The 15,473-nt window shown below is 38.0% G+C and overlaps 1 protein-coding gene across 1 annotated transcript; it reads left to right on the plus strand.

Annotated features, from left to right (window-relative positions):
* The first annotated feature begins 292 nt into the window (after positions 1 to 292).
* On the plus strand, positions 293 to 11,808 carry LOC101278737 (solute carrier family 7 member 13-like). The gene is made up of 4 exons (XM_004276194.3): positions 293 to 1,081; positions 5,604 to 5,735; positions 8,393 to 8,754; positions 11,521 to 11,808. The coding sequence occupies exons 1-4, from the start codon at positions 415 to 417 to the stop codon at positions 11,806 to 11,808; spliced, it is 1,449 nt and encodes a 482-aa protein (XP_004276242.1). The 5' UTR covers positions 293 to 414.
* Positions 11,809 to 15,473: the final 3,665 nt, after the last annotated feature.

Genomic DNA, 15,473 nt, shown 5'->3' on the forward strand with positions numbered 1-15,473 from the left:
CATTTAGAGACTTTTTTGTATATTACAACTTTTTAAGACTTGTGGCAAAATACATATAACACTAAATTTGTCACTTTGACCATTTTTAAGCGTACAATTCAGTGGCATTAGTCATATTCACAATGTTGTGCAGTCATCACCGGGCATATTTGAATTTTTAAATAATTAACATGAGAAACATTTTAACTCTGGCCTTAAAAGAGTTCACAAAATCTTAGAACAATTTACAAGTTAATCATTTTCAAAACCAAGTTAACGGCAGTAATAAAATGCTTATGTAAGGACAATGGTTAAATCAAGAAAGCACTTTGCAGAAGAATCATGGGGTGAATGTATAAGAGTTAGCAATCCACATGAAATTTTAAAATTATTTTTCAGGATTTAAAAAAAAAAAAACAGGAAAAAGGCAAAAGTATGCAACTCCTGAGGGCAATAGGATTCTTCCGTGGAAACATTTTAATATTTAGTGCCACAATAGGGGCAGGAATCTTTGTGTCTCCTAAAGGGGTATTAAAATATTCCTCACTGAATGTAGCTGTCTCCCTGAGTATTTGGGCTGCTTGTGCTGTGCTGACTTTGATCTCCGCTCTCAGTCACGCAGAGCTGGGGACAACATTCCCTAGAAGTGGAGCACAGTATTATTTCCTCAAAAGATCTCTTGGATCCTCTGTTGCTTTCCTCAGTCTTTGGATCAAACTTTTTACTCATCCCTTAAGACTAGCTACTGAAACCTTGTTACTATCTACCTATACAATTCAGCCTTTCTATGCTGGGTGCCCAGCTCCAGAGCTACCAAAGAGGTGTCTAGCTTTGGCTATTCTGTGGTCTTTGGGACTTCTAAATACTCGAGGGGTGCAAAGAGTGGCTTTGTTTCAAACTATCAGTACTGTGACAAAGATGACTGTCCTCTGCTTCATTTCCATCACTGGGATTGTGCTGTTAGGGATTGGGAAAAAAGAGAACGTGGCCAGGTTTGAGAACGCTTTCGACGCTGAACTTCCTAATGTCTCACAGATTGCAGAAGCCTTCCTACAAGGATTGTTTGCATATTCTGGCACGTCAATCCTGAACAGCATAGCAGGTAAATCTTTTTCTGAAATAGTTTTGTCGCAGGCATAAAGTTTTGTCTACAAGTCTGTGGAGAAAGATATATCTGATTTGTTTATTTGTGGGGAATTGAATTAAATCTGTTCTGCATACTCTACATGTATGTAGTTTAATCATCATTAAGACTTGGTAGATACTTATCTATATAATATACACAGAATTTAGTGTTTTTCAGGTCACTCCCCTATCACACACTTGGGAATTTGATAAAGTTTTCAAGAGAAAATTAAGACCACTCTCAGATTTTACCGTACTTTATTCTAACAATTTTTCAAGACATTTTGAGTTAAATATCAATTATATAAGAAATATATTAACATAATCCATTTGTAAAAAATTAAAACTATCACAGATTTTATATATCCCCTACCACATTGGTAAAATTTCACATCCTAATTTTGATTCCACAATATGTCTTAGAGAAATTTCCATATTAGTTCTTAGTCATCCAACACATTCTTTTAACTGCTGCATAATATTCCTTAGAATGGCTTTACCGCACTTTCACATTAGAGGTATTTAAAATGTTTCCCATTTTTTACAATTTCAAGGACTGGTGTAATATCCATGCTTCCCTGCTTATATACACTGTTGTTTCTGCAGGGCAATGCTGCCCCCTCTGATGTCATGGTACCAAATGAATTTGGTAATAGTTGTATAGCTCTCTTCAGTAAACAAAATAAATAGAAAACAATTCACTATATTTCTTTTACATTTTAAACTTATAAGAATATTAAAATTTAAGGAATATATTAAATATTGAAGTTATATAAGACTTCCAAACAAAATTTTTGCAAAAATTTTAATAAGAAACTGGAGTTTGTTCCTCTAAATATAATGTTGCTATAGATTTTATGTTTGAAATGTCCTTAATACTTTATCAAAACTTTTAGTGATGATTTCTTCAAATTCTAAATTCTTGAATTATTGAATTTTTTTTATGTTCCTCAGTCAATGTAGATTGACTCACTCATGTAGATTACTAAAAATTTAAGTTGATATGATTTTTAAGTACTTTAGCATTTTCCTTTTTTAATTGACAAATGTAGATTACTCATGTAGATTACTAAAAATTTAAGTTGATATGATTTTTTTTAATTGACAAATGTAACATTGAAATTTCTTGCAATAAAATTAACAAATTTTTAAATATCAAGGCTTTTCAAATAAGACTTTAATTTACCTAGCACAAATTAATTATGCCAACTGTCACCTTGCTGCTAGTTTGGCCATTAAAAGGCACATGAGTCATAAGTGAAAATATTGGATATATATGGAGGCAGGGTTTCACAGGTCACTGCTTTTGGAACTGCATCCTCCAAGGGTCACCTAGTCAGTGGGCAGTGGCGGGTTCTGCAAAAATAAATACCCAGATGTTGGTGCACCCCTTGGCTAAAGTAAAGCATCGCACTAGAGCAAGCCCAGGTGTTCTTGATAGTGACGATTACCTAAAGACACAGCGCAGTGCAGCTTTAGACCCAATTCTGTCTGAAGCACTCATCTCATTCTCCCCCTACTCCTTGGTTTGATTTGTTATCAAACAAGTTAAACCTTGAATTAAGGACAAGAATCCCATAACGGGAACTGACAGAGAAGTGTAACTTCAGATCAATATGGTTGTGTTTGAAATGTCTAGTGAAATTTTCTGGATCTGCAGACTATTAGAGCAGAAGGTCGAATGCGATGAGTACAGTAACACGGCCAGAACTCGTGGCTAATTGAATGGGGCTGGCTATCAGAACCAGCACTTCATTAACTTACCAAATTTAGAGATCTGGCTTCTTCCATCTCAAAATGGGTGATCCTCGCTAGAAAGAACTCTCTCCCTCAAGTTTGGTTCTCCGAGTTCCTGAGCTGTCATATTCCTAACTAATTGTAAACAGAATAGATAGCTTGTGTCTAGATTCTTACCACCAGCCACATGTGGCTAGTGAGCATCTAAAATGTAGTTAGTCAAAGTGAGGTGCTCCATAGGTGTAAAATACACACCAGAAATCAAAATCTTGAATGAGCAAAACAATGTCCAATAGCTCATTAATACTTTTTTATAAATGTTACATACTGCAATGATAACATTTTGGATATCTGGGGATAAATATATATATTAATAATTCCATTTCATTTGTTTTTTTTATGTAGCTACTAGAAAATTTAAAATTACATAAATGGCTCACAGTATATTTTTATTAGACAGTACAGTTAGAATAGGAAAAATACTAAATGTTCCCAACTAGAGTCATTAGGCTTTTGTACCTTTTATCAGTTCATAAATGACTGTGGGCTGCTTCTGAGGGGAGAATGTAAACTTCTAGATTTTTCTAAGCAAGGCAGCTTCCTCCCCTCCCTGCCAAATCACCCAAGGGCTAAGGGCAATTCTCAGGAGAAGGGTTCAGCTATGGGGAACTAGCAGCCATTATTCATAGAAGCTGGAGGAGAGGAGAACCTGCCGGTCAAGTTGTAAAGTCATTTACCCACACAGGGGATCAGGGTCACTATCTCAGGTGATTGAAGCTGTTGGGTGGACCATCCCAGCTTACACAGTTACTTACACTTCCCAGATTCAAGATAAGACATGTGATCTGAGCACTTGATGCTTCAAGTCACATATGCACAGGCTGGTTCTGTCACACCGTTGCTATAGTAATAGCGGACCCCAAGACCTCACAATTCAGCTGACATTGATTTTATATCAATATCACCTGATTTCTTTCCATCGGAATTTGGATGGACAGACGGTCTCGCTTCTACATGGCTTACGACAAATTTCCTTCACTGCTTGAGTAGATTCAAACAATCTCTTGACTGCCTGATGGACTCTAAATTGTTTTCCTCTTATTATTTTATTCATAACCCATAAGACTCTGAATTCTATTCACACCTTTCTTACTTATGATGACCCAGTAGTCATTTTAATACAGTAAATTTGCCTAGGTAGGAAAAGTTTGCTTGGGAGAGTAAGGATGAGAAAGGTACTTCCTCAGAGGTCAATTTGCTTGAGGGAAAGAGATGAGAGAACCGTTACTTCTGAAAAAAGGAAGAAATTATATATCTCAGATGGGATGAAGAGACATGCTACATACCAAACAATCTTTTTTTAAAACAACTGTACATTTTTTATTTGTACAAATCTGTGGGCTGGCAATCTTTGTTGCTAACTGCAAAACCTGTTTCCCAAAGTCCATTAAGGGTCACAGCCAGGTTAGAACTCCAGACCATTTAGGTCCAGGCCTATGCTCTTAACCACTCCCCTGAACTTCGTTTTTAAGATAAACAGTATGATGTTTAGGAATTTTGAGATAATATGTCAATTTCAGGATAATAATTTTTGAGATAATATGTCAATCCACTGTTGATGCAGTGTCTCCTCCCCTGAGGTAAGGTCCTTACAATTGACAGAAACTGACTAAAAGGCCCCTACAATTGACAGAAACTGACCCAAACATTGTTAGGTGCCTTGAGCTCATCCCTGCTTTTGGTTTAAAAACTTTATTATGTATTGGAGCTCAAAGATTTTCCCAACTGAGGACGTCTATCCAAGAGGGTGGGAGTAAGTGTCAAAAAGAACTCTGCACCTTCTGTCCAAGAAATCCATCACCTCAAGGTCCAAGAGATCTAGCTACATGAAGGCTAGAGGGTGCAGTGGTTACTGTCTGGTGTCAGACCAAACTTGGTTAAAATCCTGCCCTCACCACGTATTTGCTGTGTGACCTTGGGCAAGTCTCTTAACCTCTCTGAGTCCCTGCAGTTTCCTCTGTATTTGAAATGTAGACAAAGCACAGTATGTCCTTGATGCTATCATGGGTATTCAATACTACACTTTGGAAGCCTCTGTGACAAAGCAAGACATAGATGTGCTCACAAAAGGCTGCCATGGCATGGGGAAGGGGTGCATCTGTTTTCTTTCTGCACCAACTGATCCCTTTGCATAGAAGACTGCCCACTGAGTTCTTCACATAGTTCCCTCCCTCACTTCCTTTAGGTCTTCCCTCAAATGTCATTTCTCGGCTAACTTATTTAATGCAAATTTCCTCCCGCCCCCCACTCTGCTTTCATCCCTGTTTCATTTCTTTCTCTTTTTTTATTGAGGTATAGTTGATTTACAACATTATATAGGTTTCATGTGTACAACACAGTGACTCACAGGTTTTAAAGGTCATAGTCTATTTATAGTTATCATAAAATATTGGCTATATACTATGCACTGTACAATATACCCTTGTAGCTTATCATTTTATACATAGTAGCTTGTATTAAATAGTCTTTTCCATCACTGTAAATCCATAATCATGAAGTAGTTGGAAAAATTGAATTTTTAGTATAAGATGGTGAGAAATCCAAGCTTTCAGGCAAAACTTGCAAAGGAGTAGAATCAGTCAAGCAGATGAGGAAACAACAGACACATGAATAATACTTTCTCATCCTTTTCATTACAAAGAAGTCTTCAAAAGTCTCATAATAATATGACCTTTTCTGATGAGTTTATTTGTGTTTTTTAGGAGAGATAAAAAATCCTGGTGAAAATATTCCCAAATCTCTGATTACTGTCCTTCCCATGGTGGCTGTGATTTACTTACTGGCTAATGTATCCTACCTGGCAGTTTTGACTCCCAGGGAAATCATCTCTGCAGGTATGAATGTGTCTAGACAAAGAGGAAATAGTCACTACTACCTCCTCTGAATAAACAGGGACTCCTATATACTGCTATTTTTTCGATACACCCATAAGAGTGTAAATGTGATGTGGTCCTGCTTTGGTTTTCACAAGAAAGGAAAAATAATCATCTAAACAATCTATTAAAAAAATGAGCACATGCTAAAGACTAAGGTCGAAGGGTAGAAGAATGTGAAGAAGCAAGAATTGAAAAGAGAATGAGGAAGAGGAAGAAGAGGAGGAAGAGAGACATGGAGGAGAAAGAGGAAAGAGAAGAGGAGAAACAGGAGCAAGCAAGGCAAGAAGGCAAAGAAGAAACACTTTGTTAGAAGGTGTTCCACCCTTTAAGGTGCACCCAGGTACCTGCCCTCAAAATAGTTGTTTGGAACAAGCAGTACCACCTTCATTATCTTCATTTTTCAGATGAGGAAACTGTAGCGAGGAAAGTTAAATAATGAACAGCATTGATAAGATTCAAAAATAGGTCTCAGTCATGCTCTTCTAATGATAAAAGATTACTTCTTGTTCAGGTTATTGCTAGTAATGGATTGTAAATGTGGACATCAATTTGCGAGATCTGACCTTCAAAAATATATTCTTCTCAATTCCATCAAGCATGGTGCTCAAAGTTACACAGCTAGTAATTGAAAAAGACAGACTCAAATCCAGGTTGTTTGACTCCAAGACTTGTGTTCTCAACCACCATACTAAAATGCCTCAACACAAGCAAACCAAATCAAAGCATAACCACCACTAATAGGGCCTATTAGCAAAGCAAGCAATAGTATGAATATTTATTAATATATATTAGATGAATTTTATTAATACATATAATCATATAACATATACATGACTAAATGGAGATACAACAAAAAGTTAATAGTAAATGGCACCATCTGAATGATAATATTGCAAGATATCTTTTATTTCCTTTTTTATACCATTCATATTTTCCACAATTAGCATGTTGTACTGACGATCAGAAAAAAAAATTTTAATACCAAATAATTATATTTCCACAGAATCAAGTGATGAATTTTTATGACACCACTGGGTCTTTTTTAAAAAATGTTAAATTATGTTCACTTTACTTTAAAAAGGCAGAGTAGAATTTAAAATATATTAGAAAAATTCTACAAAATTTTAATTTTTAAAAAATAATTACTCCTGAAAGAAGAGAAGTTTGGTTATCTAGAAAATTCATTTATTGAAAACAACTAGCTCTTCAAATATTCTGGATAGAGGTCAAATAATACATCAACAGTAACACAGACTCCAAAGCTATTGTATATACAAATAGGCACAGGGGTCTATGAACACGTATAGGGTGTGTGGTTTTGGAGGGGCTGACTGTGTCACTCCAGTAACTAGAATTCTCCTGTAATGGATGTGTTTTCAAGGCCAGAGGTCACAAAGAGGATCAGACTAGTGAGCCACACCACTGAACTGGAGTTCTGCTCTATCATCTGCATTCAAAGCCTTTACAAAACTAAGAAGCTTTGAAGTGCAGTTTTTAAAAAAACGATATTTTACATGGTCCCAAAAGTCAAAAGGTGCATTTATGCATCTTCTCTGAGACTAGTATAAAAATGTTATGTTGATTCTAAAAGAAAAAGAGGAATATAAATTTCTAAAAGTAAAAAGAAACACGTTGCTTCCCACAGTTTGGTCTCACAGGAATACAGTAACACACTAAAGGAGATTTTTTTAACTATGAAAATGAGGGGGAGAACTATAATTTGCCTTTCACCCTACATCCAAACCAGGCAGCAAGTTCTGTAAAGACCCACGTCACTAACATCTCTCTTTGGGTGTTCCCTCCTCTTCTTTCCCCTACTCAGTGCCCAGGCCCTTATTTTTCTTACTTCATGTACAGCAATAACCTCCTAATGTATACGCTCACCTCTAACTTCCTCCTTCCAATCCAGCCTCCACTCAGTCTCTAGAGATCACTCTATAAAACACAAATCTAATCCTGTCATCTCCCTGCTTAAATATTCCACCATCTTGTTTTCTTGCATCTCCTCCCAGTCTCACTCTCACAGCTGCTGCAACCACCACACCATCACTCCATCATCACATTCCTTCAGACCAACTATCAGCTCCTAACCTGACCATGGCAGGTTCTCCAAGATCTGACTCAAGCCTAACTTTCTATCCTCATCTCCTGCCTTCCCTTGCACACACACACACCCTCACCACACGTCAGACTTTCTAAACAATTTACTGTGTTTCCAGAATAAATACTATCTCTCTGCCTCCCTCGCAATGCCATCTCACCAGCCCCCGCCTGATTTAGATGCCTTTCTCATGCTTAATGTCCCACTTATAAGATTTATTCTAAGTTTAATACACTTTAAATCCTGAAAAGTGCCTCCTAAATCCCATGCACAAGCTAGTCTTAGAAAGTTTGAAATGTAGTGGCAAATCACTCCTTCCAATGCATTCTACTGACCAACACAGAGCACAAGGCCAGACCGTATTCAAGAATAAGTAAAGAGACTTCCTTTCTTGGAAGGAGCTGCAAAATCATATTACAAAGGGTATGGTTGCAGAGAAAGTGAAGAATTATTGGCATAGTTTCAATCAAGCAAAGGGACTGACTTTTTTGAAATTTTTCTAAAATTTTCATAGATGCTGTTGCTGTCACCTGGACGGACAAAATAATCCCTTCCATGCAATGGGTCATTTCTTTGGGAATTTCAACTTCAATATTTAGCAGCATGTGTTGTACAGTGCTTTCGGCATCAAGGATGATCTACACAGCAAGCCAAGAAGGACAACTGCCTTTGATCTTCTCGATGCTCAATAACCACTCGTGTCCAACCATGGCTGTCAGCCAGATAATCATCTTAACTTCAGTTGTTATTATAACCTCAGATTTGATCAATTTAATAAAATATTCAGGATTAGCAATATGGTTTTTAAGAGGGTTACATATGATAGGTTTACTTAAACTAAGGTACCAGGAACCCAATCTACCTAGACCTTACAAGGTAAATCAAAATTAAAATGTTAATATTAAATTTCTATTCTCTGTCTAGGAATATAATTTCTTATTCTATATGGGATGCTTCTAACCAGTCATGAGTCAAATTTATGAAACATCTGAACCAGACCTCCATTTCCCAGCTTACTGATGTGTAATTGACTGTATGGGCTGCTTTTTGTCTGATTTTTCTAGAGTAAAATGTCAAAACTGATTCTCCTCAAGGAAGACAGATGTTATCCTTTTTGTCATCTTTCAGGAGCTAGGTAATAACACTTCTGAGGGGAGGGCTTTTTGCCCAGCTCAAAAGCATCTCCTCAGTCCATGAACAAATGAGGGTGATGTGGCATACTCTTCTTGTGTATGGCCTTGATAGGGTCTTTATTTTATACAATAAGATGTTAATCTAAGCCTCAGTTTAGGTGATGACAAAAATTTTGAACCTGAACTTAACTAGCAAGATAGAATCACTATCCTCTAGGTAATGTCAGCAGGGCTACTGTAGGTTCCTAGAGTGTCTTTGTGCAAAATATAATAAAGCACCCCTCCCTCTAGGCAGCCCCAGCCCTGTGCCCAGGCACAGAGCCTGGTGAGCTAGATATCAGCCCCCTTTTGCCCCCTCAGATGGGTATGCTTGTATGAGTGTGAACGGCCTAAGCAACCATATGCAAAAGAAATAAAATCAGACTCTCATTTGAAAAGACCATTCTGACAATAGTGTAGAAAGTGAATTAGAAGGAGGGGTGAGCAGTTTCAGGTCAAACAGCTGGTATAGATTTTCTTAGCTTTACCCCCTTTTAACTCAGGAGAATCCTAGATCTCAGAGATTAAGTAAATTACCCTAGATAAAAGGATCAGGGCTGGGATTTAAACCACACATTCTGATTTCAGAGACCAAATTTTTGTTATATTTACTGGAAAGATAGTGATGAATTTTTTATTCTATAAAGGATCCACTGAGGAAATTTTCTCTGATCTTAGCATCAGGAATACCTGGGCCTCTTCTAAACAACTGATTTGCTTATGCCTTTTGGTGGCCTGCTTTCAGAATCTATGTGGGGCTTTGTGGCATGCATTTTGTGAGCCAAATTTATTGTTTATCCATGTTTCTTTATTTCCCTCATTTCTTTTTTTAATTTTCATTTATTTTGTCTTGGTATAAAATAAGCCATACCTTGCTATAATGTAAATCCTAAAAGTTTCCAAACAGTCTTTGTTTTATTCTTTAATCATGTTATAAATATAATCCGGTGGCCCATATAATTAAGATACTTCCTGGTTGTAGAGATTGTATGGAAAATAAAATGATAGTCCCATATTTCATGCCAGCAACCATAAAACCACTTGAGTGTGCTTGTTAAAAATCTGAATTCCCAGTCTCACCCCTGGAGGTTCTAATTTAGTAGGTCTTAGATGGGTCTTAGGAATCGGTATATTTATCAATTATCTTGGGGATTCTTATGCAGAGAGGTCAATTGACCATATTTTAAGAAACACTAGCTTAGACAGTTTTGACTTTCTTCCACCCCCAAAATATGGATCCCTCTTGGCCATGTCCCAAGTTGAAAAAAGAAAACAATAATATCTTGAATTTCAGTCATCCATTTATTCAACAAATGTGCAGTGACTATCTGCTGTGTTTCAGGCACTCTGCTAGGCAGTTCAGAGAAATAAAGATGAATCTTTCCATCAAGAATCTTCTTAGCCTCATAGAAGAGTAAGAAATGTATACAAATCACTGTTATAAAGTTAATTAAGAAATGCCATTTGTTGAGCACATTTTACTGAAGTACACTGTATGCAATTCTGACAAAGATTTTAGGAGACAAGCATTAGATAAAAAACTCATTTTGCAAATGAGTCTAAGAGGACCCTTTTTTTTCAACACTCAGACTTTATATTTAAACTGTAATAACACACAACACACACATATTTCAGGAATATTTGATTAAAAACCTCTGAACATAATTATCCATTAGTACCCGCCGACCCACCGTGTCCTTCCTTCAGTTGTGGTAGGGGTGCGGGGCCCTGAGGGTCTCACTGAGCCGTGTTTGGGGTCCCTGTGGAACAGGCACTTGGGGAACCACCTTCTGGTTGTTCTCTGCAAATAGCTCTGAAGATCAGATTAATTAGGTAGACCAAAGTTATACTGCTAGTCAGTGTCACAAGCTCCCTGGAGAAGAACCTTCTTTATCTGTCCTAAATACCTCTGTATCCTTAGCATAGCACATGCCACTAAGCAATTCAGTGAATATTTCTTGAAAGAATGAGCAATTAAAATAACAGAGATTGCATTTCTAACCAGACTTTTCTGATTCCAGTATTTCTGTTGTTTCTATTACTTGATGGTGCTGCCCTAAGAAAGACTGGCACATGCTCCCTTAAAGAAGCATTATAAACAAATATTTCAGTTATGATGTTACTGGATTTTCAAATTCCCAAAACTAAGAATGCTTCAATGATTAATACTAGAATGACATAGTTAATTTTTGATGATGTTTAAATGTATTTTTTCTATGCCTGAAAATGAAGCACTAATTTTAGTAAATAAATGACAATATCTGATGAATTGAGTAGGCATTCATGAAAACTATAGAATGAATAAAATACAGTTCCACTTTTTTACAATCATTCAGTCTGCCATTGATTTACTTTCTGTAATGTAATAGTTTGGAAACATCTGTTCCATAAGAAAGAGAATGTTCTTATGTTGTTTATAGAAACCTGAGGACAACGTCATCACTAATCTTAATCTTTTTTTTACTTTCAGGTGCCTTTGCCATTTATATTTGGATGCATAGCTATATCTTTGTTTCTGATTTTGACGCCATTGATTCAGGCTCCTAAAATAGAGCATGTCTATGGGCTTATCTTTATGTTCAGTGGACTCCTGTGTTACTGGATTCATGTTCACCTTAATCAACATTCTGTCTGTTTTGTCAAAATCACTTGTTATTTACAATTACTGTTTAATGTTTCACCACCTGAAGACCATGATGAAGGTACTTCAACAGGAAAAAATGACCTTAAAGAAATCTTTGTAAATAAGAAAATGTAAAATGTAAAATGTTTAATGAATGAATACATTCTTAAAGGTAACCTTTGCTTTAAAATATATACACACAAACACAAAGCCTCTACTTCCTGCCCAACCTCCAGCTACACATATCAAATCCACCCCCCTAGCTACATATTCAAGCTCTTTACAATTCAAATTATTCTCCTGGTGACTGAAGCCTTAGTTCCATAGTGCCCAACATGTTTCTCACCACTTTCTTCTTGGTCAAAAATTTTAAATGCGTGCACACGCACACATACACACACACACACAAACACAAAGTTTAAAAGGCATAATATGCCTTAGTCACTTAATTACTGCCTACTTCCATATGTAAAAATTATTATAATGTTGTAAACAAGAAACTAATATAATGTATGTCAATTATATATCAATAAAATAAACAAGTAAATAAAAAAACAAAAAGTCATTGCCAGGAAGATAAATTCATAGGTGCCTAGTGTATAGTAGATACTTAATATTTGTTGAATGAATGAATATAGTTGCATCAGCAAAAATAAATAAAATATTGTAAATCTGTAATTGATATTGATAAATACTATGCATTACTTTCTACTCACTGGTCTAAACTCTTCACAGTGATACAAATTAAAATAACATATTTTACTTTCAAGTCTCTGTGTTTAGCCTTTATAAAGTGTGATACGCTAAATCATGGCCCTCAAAAATACATCTAGGTCAATTAAGTTCATATCTAGTAAGAGAAGTTTATCAAAATGTTTCCCAAATTTTGTGGAACCCTAAAATCAATACATTAACTGGCATTAAAAGGGGAATAAAAAAACATAAAGACACTAAAGTTTCTAAAATCCAGTAATAATAATAATGATTTTATTTTGTTCCTGTAAAAATAAAAATAATCAAGGCATTATTTAAAAAAAAAGAAGGGAGAGAATGTCATGAAAACTTGTTTAAAGACTTTGAAATCGAGGTGGGGAACTTATTGGATGTCCTGTCTAGTATACCTTTCTTAGTTACTTGCGCTTTTAATGTCTTTAAGCCATGTTACAACTCTAAGTTGTAGAATACTCATAATAATGCAAATGATTTTTGACAATAGAAATATAAGTGAATTTTGTCTAGTGGATGCAGTGATTACCATGAATACTGACCACTTTTACTTCTATTTGTAAATTTATTTCGACATTCTTGACTGCCTATGTGTGCACATTGTTTGAATTCTCTTTTAAACTGGTTATAATATCTCACTGGTTCCCTCATTAAATAGTGAGTTAAATATTTTTTAAAATATATATATATGTATAAGGTTATATATATTTTTTAATATTTAACTCATTTTATAGATATAGATTATAGATATTGATATAGATAGATATAGATCTCCAGGCCCTAATCCCTGGAACCTCTGAATCTTACTTTATATGGAAAAAGAGTTTTTACAGATGTGATTAAGGATCTTGAGATGAGGAGCATTTTACTGGATTATCTATGTAGGCCCTAAATGTAATCACAGATGTATTTATAAAAGAGAGATACAGGGAGATTAGATACAGACAAAAGAGAAGGCAGGGGGAGACCTTCAAGATGGTGGGGGAGTAAGATGTGGAGATCACCTTCCTCCCCACAAATACATCAGAAATACATCTACACGTGGAACAATTCCTACAGAACACCTACTGAACGAGGGCAGAAGACCTCAGACTTCCCAAAAGGCAAGAAACTCCCCACGTACCTGGGTACGGCAAAAGAAAAAACAGAGACAAAAGAATAGGGACAGTACCTGCACCTCTGGGAGCTATGAAGGAGGAAAAGTTTCCACACACTAAGAATCCCCTTCACTGGCGTAGACGGGAGTGGGAGGGGGTGGGCCGGGGAGGGAAGCTTCGGAGCCACGGAGGAGACCTCAGCAACAGGGGTGCGGAAAGCAAAGCAGAGAGATTCCCGCACAGAAGATCTGTGCCAACCAGCACTCAGCAGCCCGAGAGGCTTGTCTGCTCACCCGCTGGGGCAGGCGGGGACTGGGAGCTGAGGCTCGGGCTTCAGAGGTCGGATCCCAGGGCGAGGACTGGGGTTGGCTGCGTGAACACAGCCTGAAGGGGGCTAGTGCGCCACAGCTAGCTGGGAGGGAGTCTAGGAAAAAGTCTGGAACTGCTGAAGAGGCAAGAGACCATTGTTTCAGGGTGTGCGAGGAGAGGGGATTCTTTCCCCATGTGCCCACAGAAGGCAAAGTGCCACCTAAACGAGCTCTAGAGATGGGTGCGAGCTGCGGCTATCAGCTTGGAACCAGAGATGGGTGTGAAATGTTAATGCTGCTGCTGTAGCCACCAAGAATCCTGTGTACAAGCACAGGTCACCCTCCACACCACCCCCAGGCCCACCCGGAGCCTGTGCAGCCTGCCACTGCCAGGGACCCATGATCCAGGGACAACTTCCCTGGGAGAACACATTGCTCCCCACAAGCTGTTGCAACATCATGTTGGCCTCTGCCACCGCAGGATCCCCCTGCATTCCAATTTTAACTACGTACCCCTCCCTCCCCCCAAAACTGAGTTAGCCAGAGCCCCTAATCAGCTGCTGCTTTAACCCCATCCTGTCTGGGTGGGGAACAGATGTCTGAGGATGACCTACATGCAGAGGTGGGGCCAAAACCAAAGCTGAACCCCAGGAGCTGTGCAAACAAAGAAGAGAAAGGGAAATTTCTCCATGCAGCCTCAGGAGCAGGGGATTAAATTCCCACAATCAACTTGGTGTACCCTGCATCTATGGAATACCTGAATAGACAACGAATCATCCCAAAATTGAGGTGGTGGACTTTGGGAGCAACTGTAGACTTGGGGTTTGCTGCCTGCCAATGACTTGTTTCTGATTTTTATGTTTATCTTAGTATAGTTTTTAGCACTTATTATCATTGGTGGATTTGTTTACTGGTTTTGTTGCTCTCTTCTTTTTTAAATTATTATTACTTTTTTTTTTTTTTCTGCGGTACGCGGGCCTCTCACTGTTGTGGCCTCTCCCGTTGCGGAGCACAGGCTCCGGACACGCAGGCTCAGCGGCCATGGCTTATGGACCCAGCCGCTCCGCAGCATGTGGGATCCTCCTGGACTGAGGCATGAACCCGTGTCCCCTGCATTTGCAGGTGGACTCTCAACCACTGTGCCACCAGGTAAGCCCTTTATTTTTTATTTTAATAATTTATTTTTTTCTTTTAATAATTTTTTAAAATTTATTTTTCCTTCTTTTTTCCTCTGTTTTCTTCTGAGCTGTGTGGCTAACAGGGTTTTGGTGCTCTGGCTGGGTGTCAGGCCTGAGCCTCTGAGGTGGGAGAGCTGAGATCAGGACGTTGGACCACCAGGGACCTCCCAGGCCCATGTAATATCAATTGGTGAGAGCTCTCCCAGAGATCTCTATCTCAACGCTAAGACCCAGCTCCACCCAACAGCCAGCAAGCTCCAGTGCGGGACCCCCCATGCTAAACAACTAGCAAGATAGGAGCACAACACCACCCATTAGCAGAGGCTTTATAAAATCATACTAAGTTCACAGACACCCCAAAACAGACCACCAGACGTGGTCCTGCCCACCAGAAAGACAAGATCCAGACCCAACCACCAGAACACAGGCACCAGTCTTGTGTTCCAATAGCCACTGAACCAACCTTACCCACGGGGGGCAGACACACAAGA

Source organism: Orcinus orca, chromosome 17, assembly GCF_937001465.1.
Source record: "Orcinus orca chromosome 17, mOrcOrc1.1, whole genome shotgun sequence".
Classification (NCBI taxonomy): domain Eukaryota; kingdom Metazoa; phylum Chordata; class Mammalia; order Artiodactyla; family Delphinidae; genus Orcinus; species Orcinus orca.

Excerpts from the sequence above, each read along its gene's own strand:
- LOC101278737 (XM_004276194.3), top strand. The coding sequence starts at position 415 with ATGCAACTCCTGAGGGCAATAGGATTCTTCCGTGGAAACATTTTAATA. Across the intron at positions 1,082-5,603 it reads AATCCTGAACAGCATAGCAG|GAGAGATAAAAAATCCTGGT; the intron begins GTAAATCTTTTT and ends TGTGTTTTTTAG. Across the intron at positions 5,736-8,392 it reads CAGGGAAATCATCTCTGCAG|ATGCTGTTGCTGTCACCTGG; the intron begins GTATGAATGTGT and ends AAATTTTCATAG.